The 15,257-nt window shown below is 36.0% G+C and overlaps 1 protein-coding gene across 1 annotated transcript in view; it reads left to right on the top strand.

Moving 5' to 3' along the window:
* NUP210 (nucleoporin 210) overlaps window positions 1-15,153 on the top strand; it is a 73,720-nt gene extending 58,567 nt beyond the window's left edge. Inside the window, exons 29-36 of the mRNA XM_015827632.1 lie at window positions 274-359; window positions 1,114-1,288; window positions 2,158-2,333; window positions 3,789-4,003; window positions 6,154-6,290; window positions 10,318-10,435; window positions 12,813-12,959; window positions 14,184-15,153. Of these exons, the coding sequence (XP_015683118.1) occupies window positions 274-359; window positions 1,114-1,288; window positions 2,158-2,333; window positions 3,789-4,003; window positions 6,154-6,290; window positions 10,318-10,435; window positions 12,813-12,959; window positions 14,184-14,500 (1,371 nt within the window). The 3' untranslated portion in view covers window positions 14,501-15,153. The remainder of the gene's footprint in view (window positions 1-273; window positions 360-1,113; window positions 1,289-2,157; window positions 2,334-3,788; window positions 4,004-6,153; window positions 6,291-10,317; window positions 10,436-12,812; window positions 12,960-14,183) is intronic.
* Window positions 15,154-15,257: the final 104 nt, after the last annotated feature.

Raw genomic sequence — 15,257 nt, 5'->3', positions numbered from 1 at the left:
AAAAAAAATATTTTGCTAAACCTTGTAACTTATAAAAATGGTCAGTTTGGGAGATTAACCATGATTTAAGACAGATATTTTCCTGAAAACCTAGTATATATTTTGTCCCTTGTAATTCTGAATTAACTCTCTGCAGAGGGGTGTGTATGTATGTGTGTGTGTGTTTCATTTTAAAATAAATGCTTTAGTGCATTCCATTCTTTATTATGTAAGTATTTGAAGATAACATTAATACCTATTTGTATGGTAACTAATCTAATTTTTGTTTTTTAGGTATTTGAGAAACTAGTTATTCTGGGAGTAGAAGTAGGGCAGATATTAATGTCAACAAACTCCTTTTTTAAAGTTCAAACAAACAGGTAAGTAAACAAACCAATCAGCTGCTGATTAGTTACAAAAGCCTCAGTACCTGGTAGCTCTGCTCCGTTCTTCCTGCCTGGAAGAAAAACAGACTGGTGCCAAAAGAAAGGTGGCCAATCAACTGCACAAGAAAGCCCACTAGTCTCCAAGCAAATTCTCCAGAGACAGTTATACTGCCATCAAGGCACTGATCCTCTTGACTTCCATGAATTGATCCAATCTTTTTTTAAATCAGCGGATAGCCAGTATTACATCTCATGATAAAATTGCTGATTGCTCCTAGATTAACGGGAAACTTTAAAATCAAGAGAGATAAGGATGGCCAAATTCATGGATAGGGGACAAAATAAGGCAATGTACTTAATATATAGCAAAATAAAGAAAGTTTCCAGGACATGTTAATATGATGTTTAGATGGAAATGGGGAGAGGCCCTCAGATAAAGTAGCTTACAAGGAGACTTGGTACAAAATAAATAAATGTATTTTGTACTATGTGTGTTTTAAATTATGCTTCGTAAGTTCCCAACATTTGAGTCTGGTAGCACAGAAATATGTCTATTAAATGAATAAATAAATTCCAAATCCATCTTAGATTTAAAAAATGCTTTGGGATATATAAGAACAAGACAATGTGCTAAGAAATGGGAATGTATCTTGTATTGTTATTCTTTGAATTCTAGCATTTGAATTTTAGAGATCTACAGCCCTCTTACCTGCTTATTTGTTTATTTTTTATTTATTTAAAAATCAAGGGATGGAGCTGCTTCTTTAACTTATCATGTACTGGATAGTCAAGACAACGTTCCGGTGGTAGAAATTGATGAAAGTGGTCATCTTAGTTCTCATTCTCAGATTGGACTATCAACAATAGAAATAATTTCCCAAGAATCATTTGGAATCAACCAGACCCTTGTTGTTGCTGTCAAGGTACTATGTTAATGCTAACTTGCTCAAGGCTTTTTGCTATATTTAAAATTATTTTTTTCATTACTCCAGTTCAAGAAAATAATTGAACCTTTGAATCACTTAAGGTGGATGACAAAGTAATGCTTTCATTTTATTCTCTGATATAAAGTTTGTAAAATATATAATGTGGTAGTGGTGAGAAGAATTTAGAAAATATAATTGCATGATTCTGATTGATTCATTTATTCATTATATGTCATAAAGTTCGTGTTAAATCTTAGCAACCAAAGAGACAGATTTTTCTCCATAATCTGTCCCTAACCTGATCTTTCAGGTCTTCAAGCAAACTTGACCTTTTATAAAACACTTGCAAGTCCCTTGACTTAACAGTTTAGTGCAATTAACACTGACATTATTCTCTTTAGAGTTTGGGAATGATAACAGTAGAAGAAACTGAAGAGTGCTTCTTGAATAACCATCCCTAAATTGTTAAAATATGGACAAATGAAGCAATTGGATAGTCTGAGATGGCTATCTCAGGCACCTGAGTTTGTGTTATTAAAAAGGAACCAAATAGTATAATTATTTGCATTGGTGGTAGTATCCTGCCAAAAGTGGGAAATATATTTTTGCCCTGGGTTCTAAATAAAGGGTGGGATAGATGCCTTTTGTTGCTGCATATCAGTCAGAAAAATTGGGCTGGCTTCAATCAGCTCATACTTCTGAGAGAAATAGTTAAAATCCCAAACAATGTAGTAAGATCAAAAGCATGCATATTAGTAGCTTGGAAAGTAATCCAGATAATCATATACAATATAACTGCTTACATGTATTTTGAGCAATAGCAAAACTGATTTCACCTTCAATTTTTTACCGAATGTATCATGTAGGTAGCTCCTGTTTCCTACCTAAGAATATCCATGAACCCAATTTTCCATACAAAAAATCATGAAGCTTTACTGGCATTACCTTTGGGCATCACTTTGAGTTTGACTATCCATTTCCATGACAATTATGGAGACACTTTCCACTCACAAAATTCCATGCTTCACTTTGCAGTCAACAGGTAATTTGATCAGCATTTGATTATCATAAATTGGTTTAGAAACATAGATTAGGTGAACATTACTAAAGCATTTCATTTTTAGCCTCTATGTATGTGAAGACGCACAATGAAAAAGAACATTCTAATTATCATTTATGATGCCTGATGATAGTTTGATTGTTCTGTGGCAATTGTCAGGTGTGTGATATATATCAATAGAATGGTATATGTGCTAATGTCCTTTCACCGTATGGCCAACATCTATGAGTTGGATGAAGAAACTGAAGAATATAGTTGGTTGGTGGAAAACATTTTCAGTTTATTAATATCAGACAGAGCTTTAGATTTATTCTCAGAAAGGTGCTTTGCAGTATGGGGAAATGAACATAGCACTTGTCATTAAAGTGTTTAAAGCAGCCTCACATTTACCTAGGACAGTGATGGCAAACCTTTTAGAGACCGAGTGCCCCAAAATCAGCTCTACCCTCCGGCCTGCCCGCTCCGCCCCGCCCCACCCACCCGCAGGGCCACCCACTGGCTCCACAGCCCTCCGCAGATCACCCAGGTGGCCCAGCAACGCCAAGGCAGCCACGCCCTCCACTTGTGCCCCACAGCATCAACTGCATGTGATGGGGCGCGAGGGCGGAGTCTTGTCCGCGCTGCCTGGCTGCCATGTCCTTGGCTGCGCTGCTCTGTGTGGGCCACACTCAAAGGCAACTCTTCTCCGGGGGGACTGCTGGTGAGGAGGGGGCCACAGGGGGAGGCAGGGCTGGGGTGATGGCGTGCATGCCCACAGAGAGAGCTCTGAATGCCACCTCTGGCATGAGTGCCATAGGTTCACCATCACTGAGCTAGGACCACTTGGCAGTCATGACGGCAGTTGCATGATGCCAGAAAAACTACTGCTACTTTCAAGAGTTGTAGGCAAATGTTATATTCAGATTACCATGCGCTTCAAAGCATCTTTTCAAGATTATTTGCATAATCCTGTAAATCAGGGTAATGCATCAGCATTGTGTATTTAAAACTCATGCCAGTTTCTTTTAATAGTAATTAAACTCATTTAGCTGGAATAAATCCCATTTGTTTTATAGTACTTCCAAGAAAAACACATATGATCAAGTGTATCAGTCATTTGTAAGTGGACCTAGACAAATAACCTGTGTAAGTGGCCCCAAACAAGCAATTAATACATGACTGATATTTGATCCTGTATATATTTATATATAGTAAACATTCTGTAATAGTGTGCTGAATTTCTGTATAACACTGTACATACTGGAATTAAAAACTTCCTTAAAAATTGGCCTACTGGGAACAAATGCAAAACATTTCCAAAGCACACTAGAACAGGTACAAGTGATGTAACTTTTCATCGTCTTGTATCTACGACATCCACACACTTCTGTCCTCTTGATTATTAATAATAACTTATTTCATTTATTATTTATTTTAATAAATTGTTTTTGTTTACAGAGATGATTTTTTACAGGTTGGGAAAGGGACCGCTAACAATACTTTGGTACTTCGAACAATGAATGTTGGACTAAGTTTGCTTAAGGTTTGGGATGCGGAACACAATATTGCAGACTATGTCCCTCTTCCTATCCAACATGCCATCTCCCCTGAGCTCACCGATATTATTGTAGGTGATGTCATATGTTTAACCTCCTCACTGGTAAACCAAGATGGTAAGAGCATTTTGAATAATACTTGGCATTAACAGAGAGTAAAAAAGACTAAATTGTCCTGGAAACGTTTTGTGTTTATACGCAGGGCACATATTCAAAATAATCATATATAATATATACAAATATGTTAAAGTTGTATTTAATATGATACAGTTTGTGTGTGAAAAAAATAGGGAATAGCTTTTACACTTGGTAATGCATCACTTTATGAATACTGAGGATATTTTGATGACCCTTGTTTTAATAACCTCTGTAGAATTGGTGTAAGAACTGATGCACAGATATGAAAATATAAATGAAAGCAAGACTTAGCATTGCCCAACTGAATTTCTTATTTGGAAGGTATTCTATGCACTCATTGCTCAGTCTGTGTGATTGAATGTGCACTTGCAGCAGCAGTGGGGAGGAGTTGGCCAACTCAAGAGCTTTCCCAGAGGGGGACCCAGATCAAGAGAGTGTGTGGTCCCAAACTAGAGAGGATGAGATGGAAAGAGGTTCAGAGAAGCCATACCTTATAATCTCTCAGGAGTTATTAAGTTAGAGCAGGGGTATCAAACTCGCCATGTCACGTGATGTGTCACAACGTATCATGACTTTTTTCCCATTGCCGGAGCTGGGGTGGGCACGGTTTCAGCAAGACACATCCAGCCCGCAGGCCGGCAGTTTGACATCTCTGAGTTAGAAGGTTTTAGCTGTAGTCTGGAAAAAAATCTGTCTAATAGGTGTAAGCAAATAAAGGATTGGACATGATTGGATCTCGCTGTCTCGCCTCTGGGCTTGAGCCTGAAAGTCTAGCAGCAATAGCACAGATTGAGCAACGCAGGGACAAAGTTGAACCTTCTAAAACATATGGAATAATGTCAGCTTATCAGAAGGAAAAGCGCTTCCCTGTACAAAAATTCTGCTTTCAGAAGGATGAATACTATTATAAAAAATAAAAGCATTAATTAACAAGACTAGGAGAGAGCATCTTGATATTATTATAGTGTAGCCATCTCACCAGTTCTCCACTTCCCTCAGATTGCCAAACCTGCTGATATAGCCAATGTCATGGTTCTGACAGATGAAACTCTTCAAAGAACTTTGAGGCATTGTTTACCTTAAAGAATCTTTATTCAGGTAGCATAGCATCGGCATGTACATAGGCCAAGCCAAAATCTGAATTCCCCTCCCCTGAGCACATAGTATCAAAGCACAATTCCCTCCTCTAATTAACAGTCATAAATCACATTCTCCAATTAATTTGAAATGCTGGCTTTCCCTCCAGTTCTTTAACCAGCCATTTCTTATCATCTCTTATTTCAAAAAAACCTTGGTTCTCACCCTTATACTGTATTGTTACGTCTAACTAAACTCCCATGCACATTCCTCCTCCCCCCCCCCAGTATCATCTAATTCTAACTCTAAGAGTCAAACACAAAGTAAAGGAAAATGGCTGCATCGCCATATGTTGTCAAAGCAAGAACATCCGATGTTAGCAGCATTGACAGCCATATTTTAAGGGCTTTCTGGATTTTGGCATAAAGGGGGGCGCCAATCTCACCTTAGGGGGAATGATGTTCCAGAGGGTAGGTGCCATGAGAGAAAAGGCATTTCTCCCGGCTCTTGCCAGATATAATCATATAACTCATTAATAGTTGGGTCCTGTTACATATCCTTTCTGCTGGACATAGGCAGACATAATCAGAAAGAAGCAGTCTCTCAAGTAAAAAGTAATGCCACAGTCATCATGAGCAAAACAGTCTTGTGTTCAACCTGAGAGATTTGACATGCTGGCTGAATACAACAATGGACTGAAGGTGCTTTTCCTAGGATACTGGATAATTCTAGCAGAGGAGATACAGTTCTTTTATAGGCCATAGCACAATAATAAATAAATAGCAATGACACAGCTCCGGAAGTGCTATTCTGTGAATGCTTCAACTTCACCGTAGGGAGGAGATTGCCTCTATTCTATGTGGTTTTTATAAGACAATATTCATAATGCTACCACTGAATTTATAAAAGTAGAAAATCAATATATTACAAACATTTATTTATTAAAAACCTGGATATACTCATGATAGATATTACTTTTGTGGAGAATAATTAAGTCTGTTATGATTTTGTAGTTGCACTATGATTATTTTTACAAATACTCTTTTTCATAGGTTTATCAGGAATATGGAGGTCTTCTTCAAACAGTATTCTTCAGATTGATTCAAAAACTGGAGTAGCTATAGCAAGGAACTCTGGAAATGTTATAATATATTATGACCTATCTGGATTGTGTAAGACATACAGGGAGGTAAGTCACTTCTGAAATTTGTCATTATTATACTTTTATTTTATTTGGGTTTGTATATTTAGAGTTTTTATGTTATCTTATAACTGAAACATTTATGCCACTGCTGTAAGGTGTTTTATTTTATTACAGCAAAGGCCTTAAAAATTACTCATTAGTGAGTATAAGCTCATGCCAAAGAGTTTATAGCTCCTAAAATAAAAAACAAAGTATCATTTATAATCATAGAATTGCAACAAATTGTTTGAAGAAACATCATCCTTCCTCGTAGAACCTCATGATTTATAAAAGACCCATTAATCATAGATTGCCAATGATTTTTGCTGCTACCATGACAGAGAAATAAGTCAGAGGAATGGATCATTAATATTCATTTGGGACCAACCTAAAGCCAACGTGGAATCACAGACTGCATCAGAGTAAGCCAAAATATTCATGGATCAAACAATTCCTGACAACTCTGCAGAGGATGTACTTGATTCATGGCATGGATCTTTCAGATTTCTGCATCAGCATCTCCTAAAACATCAAACAGCAAAACAGGTCACTTCCTCTGTGTAGAATGAGCCAGTGGAACTAAACAGGAGTTTGAGAAGCAGGGACTTTATTGCTTGCCAGTTCGGAACCCACTGAGGGGCCTTCTGTGGGAATGTTTGATAGCCAGCTATTATTTGCTGTTTCTTTAGGAAGGCTGCTTAAGGCAGGATGACTTGGGTTTCAATGTCAAGGGAGGTGTCGCTTCAAGGAGGAACCACTTTGGAGCCAAAAGATGCAAAGGGCTGAATACCCTATAGCAATATTTTGATATATGTGCAGGGACTAGAGCTGCTGTTGGGTGGGAACCCAGAATTGCTGGGAGAGACGTTTAAGTCTACACTTTGGTCACCTGGTGAAAAGTGGACCAATAAGAAGTAGGACTCAAAGTTAGAGCTTAGTTGGCATTTCAGGACAGTGTATATGAGGAATGATAAGATAAGGGATCCCAAGAGGTTTCCTGTATTAATGTTCTTTGAGTGGAAAAATGATGTCCTTTTGCTCTATTAAAAGTTCATGTTGCTGCATGGAGGACAGGCAACGATATGGAATCTAGAGTGTCAACGATAGTAGTTTTGAGAAATAGAAATTTTAATATAGGTAAGAAGATGTTACAGCAAAAGATTAAAGGTTGAAGGTACCTAATCAACTTCTAGGCTATGAGAAAGGTTCAGCATCATAGATAACCTGCATTTCTTCCAGTGTAATTTTTGGTAAGCAATCTGGCTGGAGGATGCATATGGGGAAATGTAGCTGTGATCCGTAAGAACAATATCTTAATTCCTGTGCAATAATTGTTTCATATTGAGTGTATGCATCTGCATCTTAGACTTAGAATTGATTCGGAATTCTGTAAATATATTGCTAACTCATTAGCATACCAAAATCCCTGACTAAACTTTCCTATAATTTTTGTTGGAGACCTTCTACACCAGGAATTTAATAATCCATTTTGAAGTTGGTTTATTTGAAATAGCAATCAGGGAAATATGGGTTTATCCATATTATACAATTTGCTGTTTGTTTTAATTGGTTAGGTTCTCTATGAGTGGAGATACCTGAGGTTTTCCATTCTCAGGAATGGCTCATCATCCAGTTAAGGTTGGATTAATAGATGCACATCACCTCTTCAGAGTAGTGAGCAAGTTAGGATGACCTACTTGAAATGCTTATTGGACCCAGTTGGAAGCCAAAGGCCTTGGAAGAGTTTGGGACTGGTTCCACCAGTTATTCTGTAAATGCCCTGGTTGGTACCTGGATTAAAGAATTTACTAGAGTGATTGATATGATTACCATTATTTTACTTGCTTCAGAGTTAGCTCTATTGCACAATATTAAACAGTAGGAGATGAATCAGCAAGAGCACAGCTGAAAAAAGACCTGACAACAATCTAGTACAATAACACCAATCCTATTTGAAGGCCAATGCTGTGGCCATATGCATAGGAAAGAAGAAATTACTTTCTACATTTATGACACAAGAGCAGTGGCTGCTCAAGTTATTTCATATCCTGCTCACTCCTAACAGATATCTATCATAGAATAATCTGGATTTGTTATAGCACTTTGAATTCTTTGTTGATACAGTCTTTTATATTCAGGGCAGTTAAGATGCCACCCTTGATGTATAATCAACTCTCTAGTAATTCCTTTTATGTAGTTTGGTTAGATCAATTTTAATATGAGACATGCAGACATGGGCAGGTTGCTTAGAACAATACACTGCACATTTGACCTCTGGCTTACTATATAACATGGCTTTTGACTTTTAGCCATGAGATTATTAAAGACTTTAGGTAATATCACAAATTCTGATTCTTTTTATTCTCTCAGTGTGTTTTGATACTACTAAGTTGCCTGACAGATTTGAAATTAGGACACAACTTTGCAATGGTTCCAATTCCTATTAAGATGTCACTTTCTATATGAACCCACATATAGATTGTTTGAAAAGGTTGGTCTACTATTATAAATTGATCACAACTCACAGATAGGTCATTTGTTTTTATTGTAAACCAAGAGACTTCAATAGTCGGTTGTATACCAAGTGAAATTAAAGAAATAAATTTGGTACAATGATGATGCAAAAATGTGCATATGAAACAAAAAAACATGTATTTCATTATAATTTTTCTTTATTGGAACCTAAATAAAAAATAAAGCTCATGGTCTATACAGAACAGATTACATGTACTCCTTGACTTATAACCATTCATTTAATGACCAAAATTACAACCGCATGGGAAAAAATGACTTATGACTGGTTTTCACATTTACAGCATCCTGATAGTGACATGATAAAAAAATTCAGGTGTGTGGCAACTGTTGCACTGTCTCAGGGTCATGTGATCACTATTTATAACCTTCCCAGACATCTTCTGACAAGCAAAGTCAATGAGGAAAGCCAGATTTGTTTAACAACATATTTGTTTAACAAGTGGAGTAATCGCTTAACAACCGTGGCAAAAAAAGGTCGTACAATGGGGTGTATCTCTTTTAACAACTGGCTTGCTTACTAATGGAAATTTTGGGCTCAACCTCAATCAAGGTTTACTGGTATAACAATTGCATATCCAACAGTATTGTAGTTATGTCTTTTAAATTCTTCTGATTTTGTGTGTGAGAGAAAGACGTCTTAGGACAGATAGTATGCTACAAGAGTTGATATGTTGAACACATCCATAGAGCAAGAAATATTGAACATTGTAATAAAATAATGTTTATGCCAGTGGTTCTTGAACAGGGATAATTACGCCCGTGGGGGGATCCAAGGATATCCTTGGAGTAATGCAGCAATTTGTAATTGCTTGTTTGTGAGTGAAGAATCCAGTTTGGGACTACCAGTGCTGAAATGCTTAAAACAACAGTCTGAGAAGGGAGGTGTTGATGAGACTAATTGAAACAGTAAGTAATCCAATCCAACACCAGGGAAAGAGATAATTGAGTCAATGAGTTTAAGAACTACTAGTTTATACTATTATCCTTAGTTATTTCAACATAGTTTAAAAAGTCAAGAGCATGAGTATAAATTAGAATGTTTTAATATATAAAATACAGTTAGTTTCTTATAGTAGTTAAGCACTAGACTATAAGCCAGGAGACTATGAGGCATAAGCCAGCTGGGTGACCTTGTGCCAGTGACTCCCTCTCAGCCCTAGGAAGAAGGCAGTGGCAAACTACTTATAAAAATCATGGCAAGAAAACTGCAGGGACTTGTCCAGGCAATCCTCCATGAGTGTATGTGTTGTTGTTGTTGTTTTTGTTATTGATGTTTTATTATGTGATAAACATGATTTGTTTGATTCAAAATTTTCCAAAGGTTTAAACTAAATAATAAGACAGCATGTTTAAATTTATATACTACTGATATTAAAGTGAGATACAGGCTAATTCAGAAAATACCCAAGTGGCCAGATTTTATGATCTCTAAACTCAAGAGAAAATTAGATCCATCCAAACAATTGTCATTATTATGTGATCTTTTTCCCACCTTTAGGTGTTAATTAACGAGCCTCGAAGGATTGTGGCAACACATCTAAGTGGAACGAAAACAAATATTCAGGATACTTCAAAAGTTCTACTTCAAATTGGACACAGAAGTAAAAATTTGAAAGGTATGCTTAAGCTTACATTTACAATCAATCTTTTTCTCTAGTCTTCTATTATTATAACTGCTAATGTTTAATTATGGATACCCATTTGAACAGTCTTTGCCAAACTGCTATCTTCATATGGGTTGAATTTTAGCTTCTAGAAGTCCCAGCAAGATAGAAATTTTGGAAGTTAAACTTCCATATGTATGGAAGAACTAGAAATAAGAAGTCTATATGACATTTTTCTGGACATGTTTTGTAGATGAATGTTAACAACGTTTATTCCAGCCTTAATATGGCATGAAACTCAACATTAAGAAAATCAAAATCATGGCATCCGGCCCTCTCAATTCCTGGCAAATAGATGGGGAAGAAATGGAGGTAGTGACAGATTTTATTTTCCTGGGCTCCAAGATCACCTCAGATGGGGACTGCAGCCAAGAAATTAAAAGAGACTAGCTCCTGGGGAGGAAAGCTATGGCAAATCTAGACAGCATACTAAAAAGCAGAGACATCACCCTGCCAACAAAAGTACGTATAGTCAAGGCCATGGTTTTCCCAGTTGCAATGTATGGATGTGAAAGTTGGACCATAAGAAAGGCAGAGCGACAAAGAATTGAGGCCTTTGAACTATGGTGCTGGAGAAGACTCCTGCGAGTCCCTTGGACTGCAAGGAGATCAAACCGGTCAGTCCTAGAGGAGATCAACCCTGACTGCTCTTTAGAAGGCCAGATCCTGAAGTTGAAACTCAAGTACTTTGGCCACCTAATGAGAAGGAAGGACTCACTGGAGAAGAGCCTGATGCTGGGAAAGATTGAGGGCAATAGAAGAACGGGACGACAGAGAATGAGGTGGCTGGATGGAGTCACTGAAGCAGTAGGCATGAACTTAAATGGACTCCAGAAGATGGTAGAAGACAGGAAGACCTGGAGGAACGTTGTCCATGGGGTCGCGATGGGTCGGACACAACTTCGCAATTAACAACAACAATATGGCATAACTGGCATGTATATTGTAACTCAACACATTGCCACAAAGAGTCTAATATTGTGCAGAAGTCCCCACTGAATTTAATATCCATGGTAAATCACAGGATTGTAGTCTATGTAAGAAATATTGAGAATATGGGTATGTTGAACAAATCAGTAAATTGGCTACCTATGTAGGCAAAAATTCTACTTACTTTAACACTTTCCTTTACTGAATAGTAGAGAAAATAATTAAAATCACAATTATATATGCTTTAAACCATGAGTATACAATCTTTTGGCTTGCCTGAATCACACTGAGTGAAGAAGAGTTATCATGGCCACATATAAAATATATAATATAGTTACTGTACATAAATCACATAATAATGTTAAAAGTTTACGATCTTGTGTGACTTCTTAGTAGCTGTCCAGGGCCCTAGATTAGACATGCCTGCTTGATAAAGATAAAGTCTAAGTGTATATGCCCTGCCTAAGTTCTTCCTTGATATGTTCAAATTATGTTTCAATTTGTGACATAAATAATATCTTTTGTGGTATAACAAAAACGGAATGATTTATAAGTAAGTATATTGCAACAGCACAGTGCAGAACACTCAGCAGTTTCTGAGCTATTGAATATATTTTCAGGAGAACTAATGTCCCATTACAATTCAATAATAAATGACACAATTTATCTTCTTGACAACCTTTGAAAAACACATTAATGAGACTTCCATAGAATAGTAAAATTTCTTGATTACTATGTCTTTATCCAGAGTTTAAATAAAGTGAGATTATATGTCATTCAGTATGACCTATCACCTGGCAATGCTTTATATATAATTCATTCTCAACAAATATTGTTATAAAAATTGGTTTATTAAATGATTTGAACACAGGAAAGAAAGCTTGTCTATTTAAGTCTTATTCATCTAATCAACGGCACTTTTTAAAAATTCTGAAATCGCTGTTTGAAATGACTTTTCTTACCACAGTTTATTCTTGAATAGATTTTTTTTGTAATTTTTCAATAGTTTATTGTTGATTAGCCATTAGGCACTATCAAAATGCAGAATATAAAAGAACATTAATAAATGAAACAATTTTCTTAAAAAGAAAAGAATGAAGAATGCCAATCATATTTCTATATCAGCCATACAATTTACCCCAATTAGACCCACATATGGATATCTGAACTGAGCCATTTTATTCAAATAAAATGCCATATAATATATGTAATTTTTGAATTCTGACTGAACATGAAATATATTGTTTTAATGAAAGGATACCAGTAGGCTGTTTATCTAAAGTACAGTCTAGGATACCAATCTATTTCTTATATAAGTGACATTTAGATAATATATGTGCTGTGTCTACTTTCTGTGGAACTGTGTGATTTCTCAATACTATTGTTCAATTTTTCTTAGGAGAATGTTCAAGTGCCCAAAATGAAGTAATTGAAAAAATGAAACCCCAATCTATGGTCAACTGTCAACTTAATTTCAACAATAATGTATTTGATTTCCAAGCTTCTGAAATTGTTGCAGCTGAAACCATGTTTGATACAGCTTTAGGTAAGATAAAAGGACAAAACTGTAGTAAGAGTGAATTCTTACTATGAATTCTAATGGTGATCACTGGATTGAGACTCTCACGAGAAGAAAAACTGAGAGAATTCAGAGTTTGCTGCATTACTTGTTTCCAGTTGAGTATAATGGGCAATGCTTACTCATAGAACTGTCCTTCAGGAATTTACCTAATCTTTTAAACCTTGCAAATTGGTGCAACAAGTTGATATGGTATATTAAAAATCTCTAAAAGGTTGTAAGCCTTGAAAATGCTTTCCACTTAATTGAACTTATTTCTCAGTTCTGCATAAAATAAAGATTTGGCATTGAAATTGGCCCTTTCCAATTAGAACTCCAGGATGAGTTAAACTTATTTCAGTTCTGTGGATAATTTGCATTCTTGCCAGCAAAATTGCTTCAACTTTCCTATACATAGCCAAGTAAATGCTTATTCGTTGGTAAATTATTATGTTTATCTTATACTATAAGGGAAGTTCATTGTAGGCTTTATGTGTTGAGAATCTCAGAATCAGTCTTGGATTCCTGATACATATCTTCTGTTATTTCTCCTTTTAATAAAAGATCATTAGTTGAACAAGCAAAATAATTCAAACAGTAAGTAATAAAGCAATTATGAGCAGCCTGCGAAAATAAAGATAGAAAAATTGCTAGACCAGTTTATTAATAATAAGGTCGATTGGCTACAACCACAGTGTAAACCCAAGGCAGTATTGGAATTGGTATCAAGCTTAATAAGGATGCTTGACAAACATCCATTTTTCCCATTATTGCTTAAAATAAATTTTTTAAATGCATGTTGAAAAAAAAACCTTTCAATGAAATTTAAAAGAACAAACATTGTCCCATTTGTTATCTGCAGCAGAACCATAAGAAGCCACAATGGTGCCAACATTGTGACAAACATATCCTCAAATTCAATTATGTAATTGTATCATGATCCTGGTGCAAGTATGTGAATCAGTGTCGTCTGTCACCTTTTGCCACCACTTCCTCCCACTGGGAATGCATAGGGTCATCTAGCAATTGTACTGTAAATGTAATATTGTTTGTGGTGCCTTCCTACTGATGCTGTCCAGTCATCATAAAAATTGCCACTTACCTCTAAGTGACCATGCTTAGCACTAACATGAAGAATGTTCAGCAACAAAATAATCTACAAAATGAAAAAGTAGAAAGATGTTAACATTCACATTGGTCTTCTTTTATAAGGACAGTATACTTGTTCCATCAGAGTGCTCAGACTAGCGGACAAGCAGCTAAAACAACTCACCATGAGCAAAACGGCCATCACCATCACACCTTCTCTCCAAGGCAGCCAAACCTTTGAGCAGATTAGCACTGAAGTGCCATTTAATCCAGGATTCTATGCTAATCAGACTGAATTTATCCTAACTAATCATTACACAAGTTCTGACATGAAGATCTTTGGAACTGCTGAAGTTCTTGAAAATCTTGAAGTAAGTTTCAACACAATTTCTCTTTTAATTTTTGTGAAGCTGACCTGTTGTGTTATCATTTTAAAATAGAGCATAGACCTGGCTCTTTAAAAGAATATGGAGCTACACAGTGGATTCTTTTTAACCTTTGTTTGTGTTTTTCCTATTTATGTCAATACGTTTGTTGGTTTGTTAATGAGTTTTTATTTAAATACTAACCACCTAGTATTCTCTAGAGTCAGAATCTCTAGAGCTGGGTGAGTGAGATATAAATGGTAGTAAATTGATTAAATAAATCATATGAATATTTTAGCTGTGATGAAAAATTCAAAGTGAATTGAATTTTGGCCAAGGATAGAAACCAGACTTTAAAAAGTAATAACTTATTCATATTGCCTGCCTTTGAACAAAAATTAAAACTAAGTTTGCCAATTCTTTGAGATGTATTCGATTCATCCACAGATGCCACTAAAATAAGATCAAAATATTCATTAAATAATTTGGCTTCTGGCTTTCATCTCATTATTTAATATTTCAGTATAAGTATGGTTTGTGTGTTGAATCTATTATATGGTGCCTCTGTTATTGTATTATGATTGTTTTAATTCTTTTCCACTTGGTGTTCAGAGGTTTTATTACATTGTTTTTGTTGATTGTTGTTAACCATCCAGAGTTCAAATGTAAGATGATTGCCGATATACATTTTCTATATTAATAAAAAAGCATCTGACTTCTCTTTTAATTTCATGTGATTTGATGATTCTAGGCCAGGCATGTCAAACTCATGACATCACGCGATGTATCGTGACTTTTTCCCCATTGCCGGCAATGGGGTGGGCACGTTTTC

The sequence above is a fragment of the Protobothrops mucrosquamatus genome, unplaced genomic scaffold, assembly GCF_001527695.2.
Source record: "Protobothrops mucrosquamatus isolate PMUCROS unplaced genomic scaffold, P.Mucros_1.0 scaffold3823, whole genome shotgun sequence".
NCBI classification, from domain to species: Eukaryota; Metazoa; Chordata; class Lepidosauria; order Squamata; family Viperidae; genus Protobothrops; species Protobothrops mucrosquamatus.
This window is presented reverse-complemented; position numbering and strand designations above follow the sequence as displayed.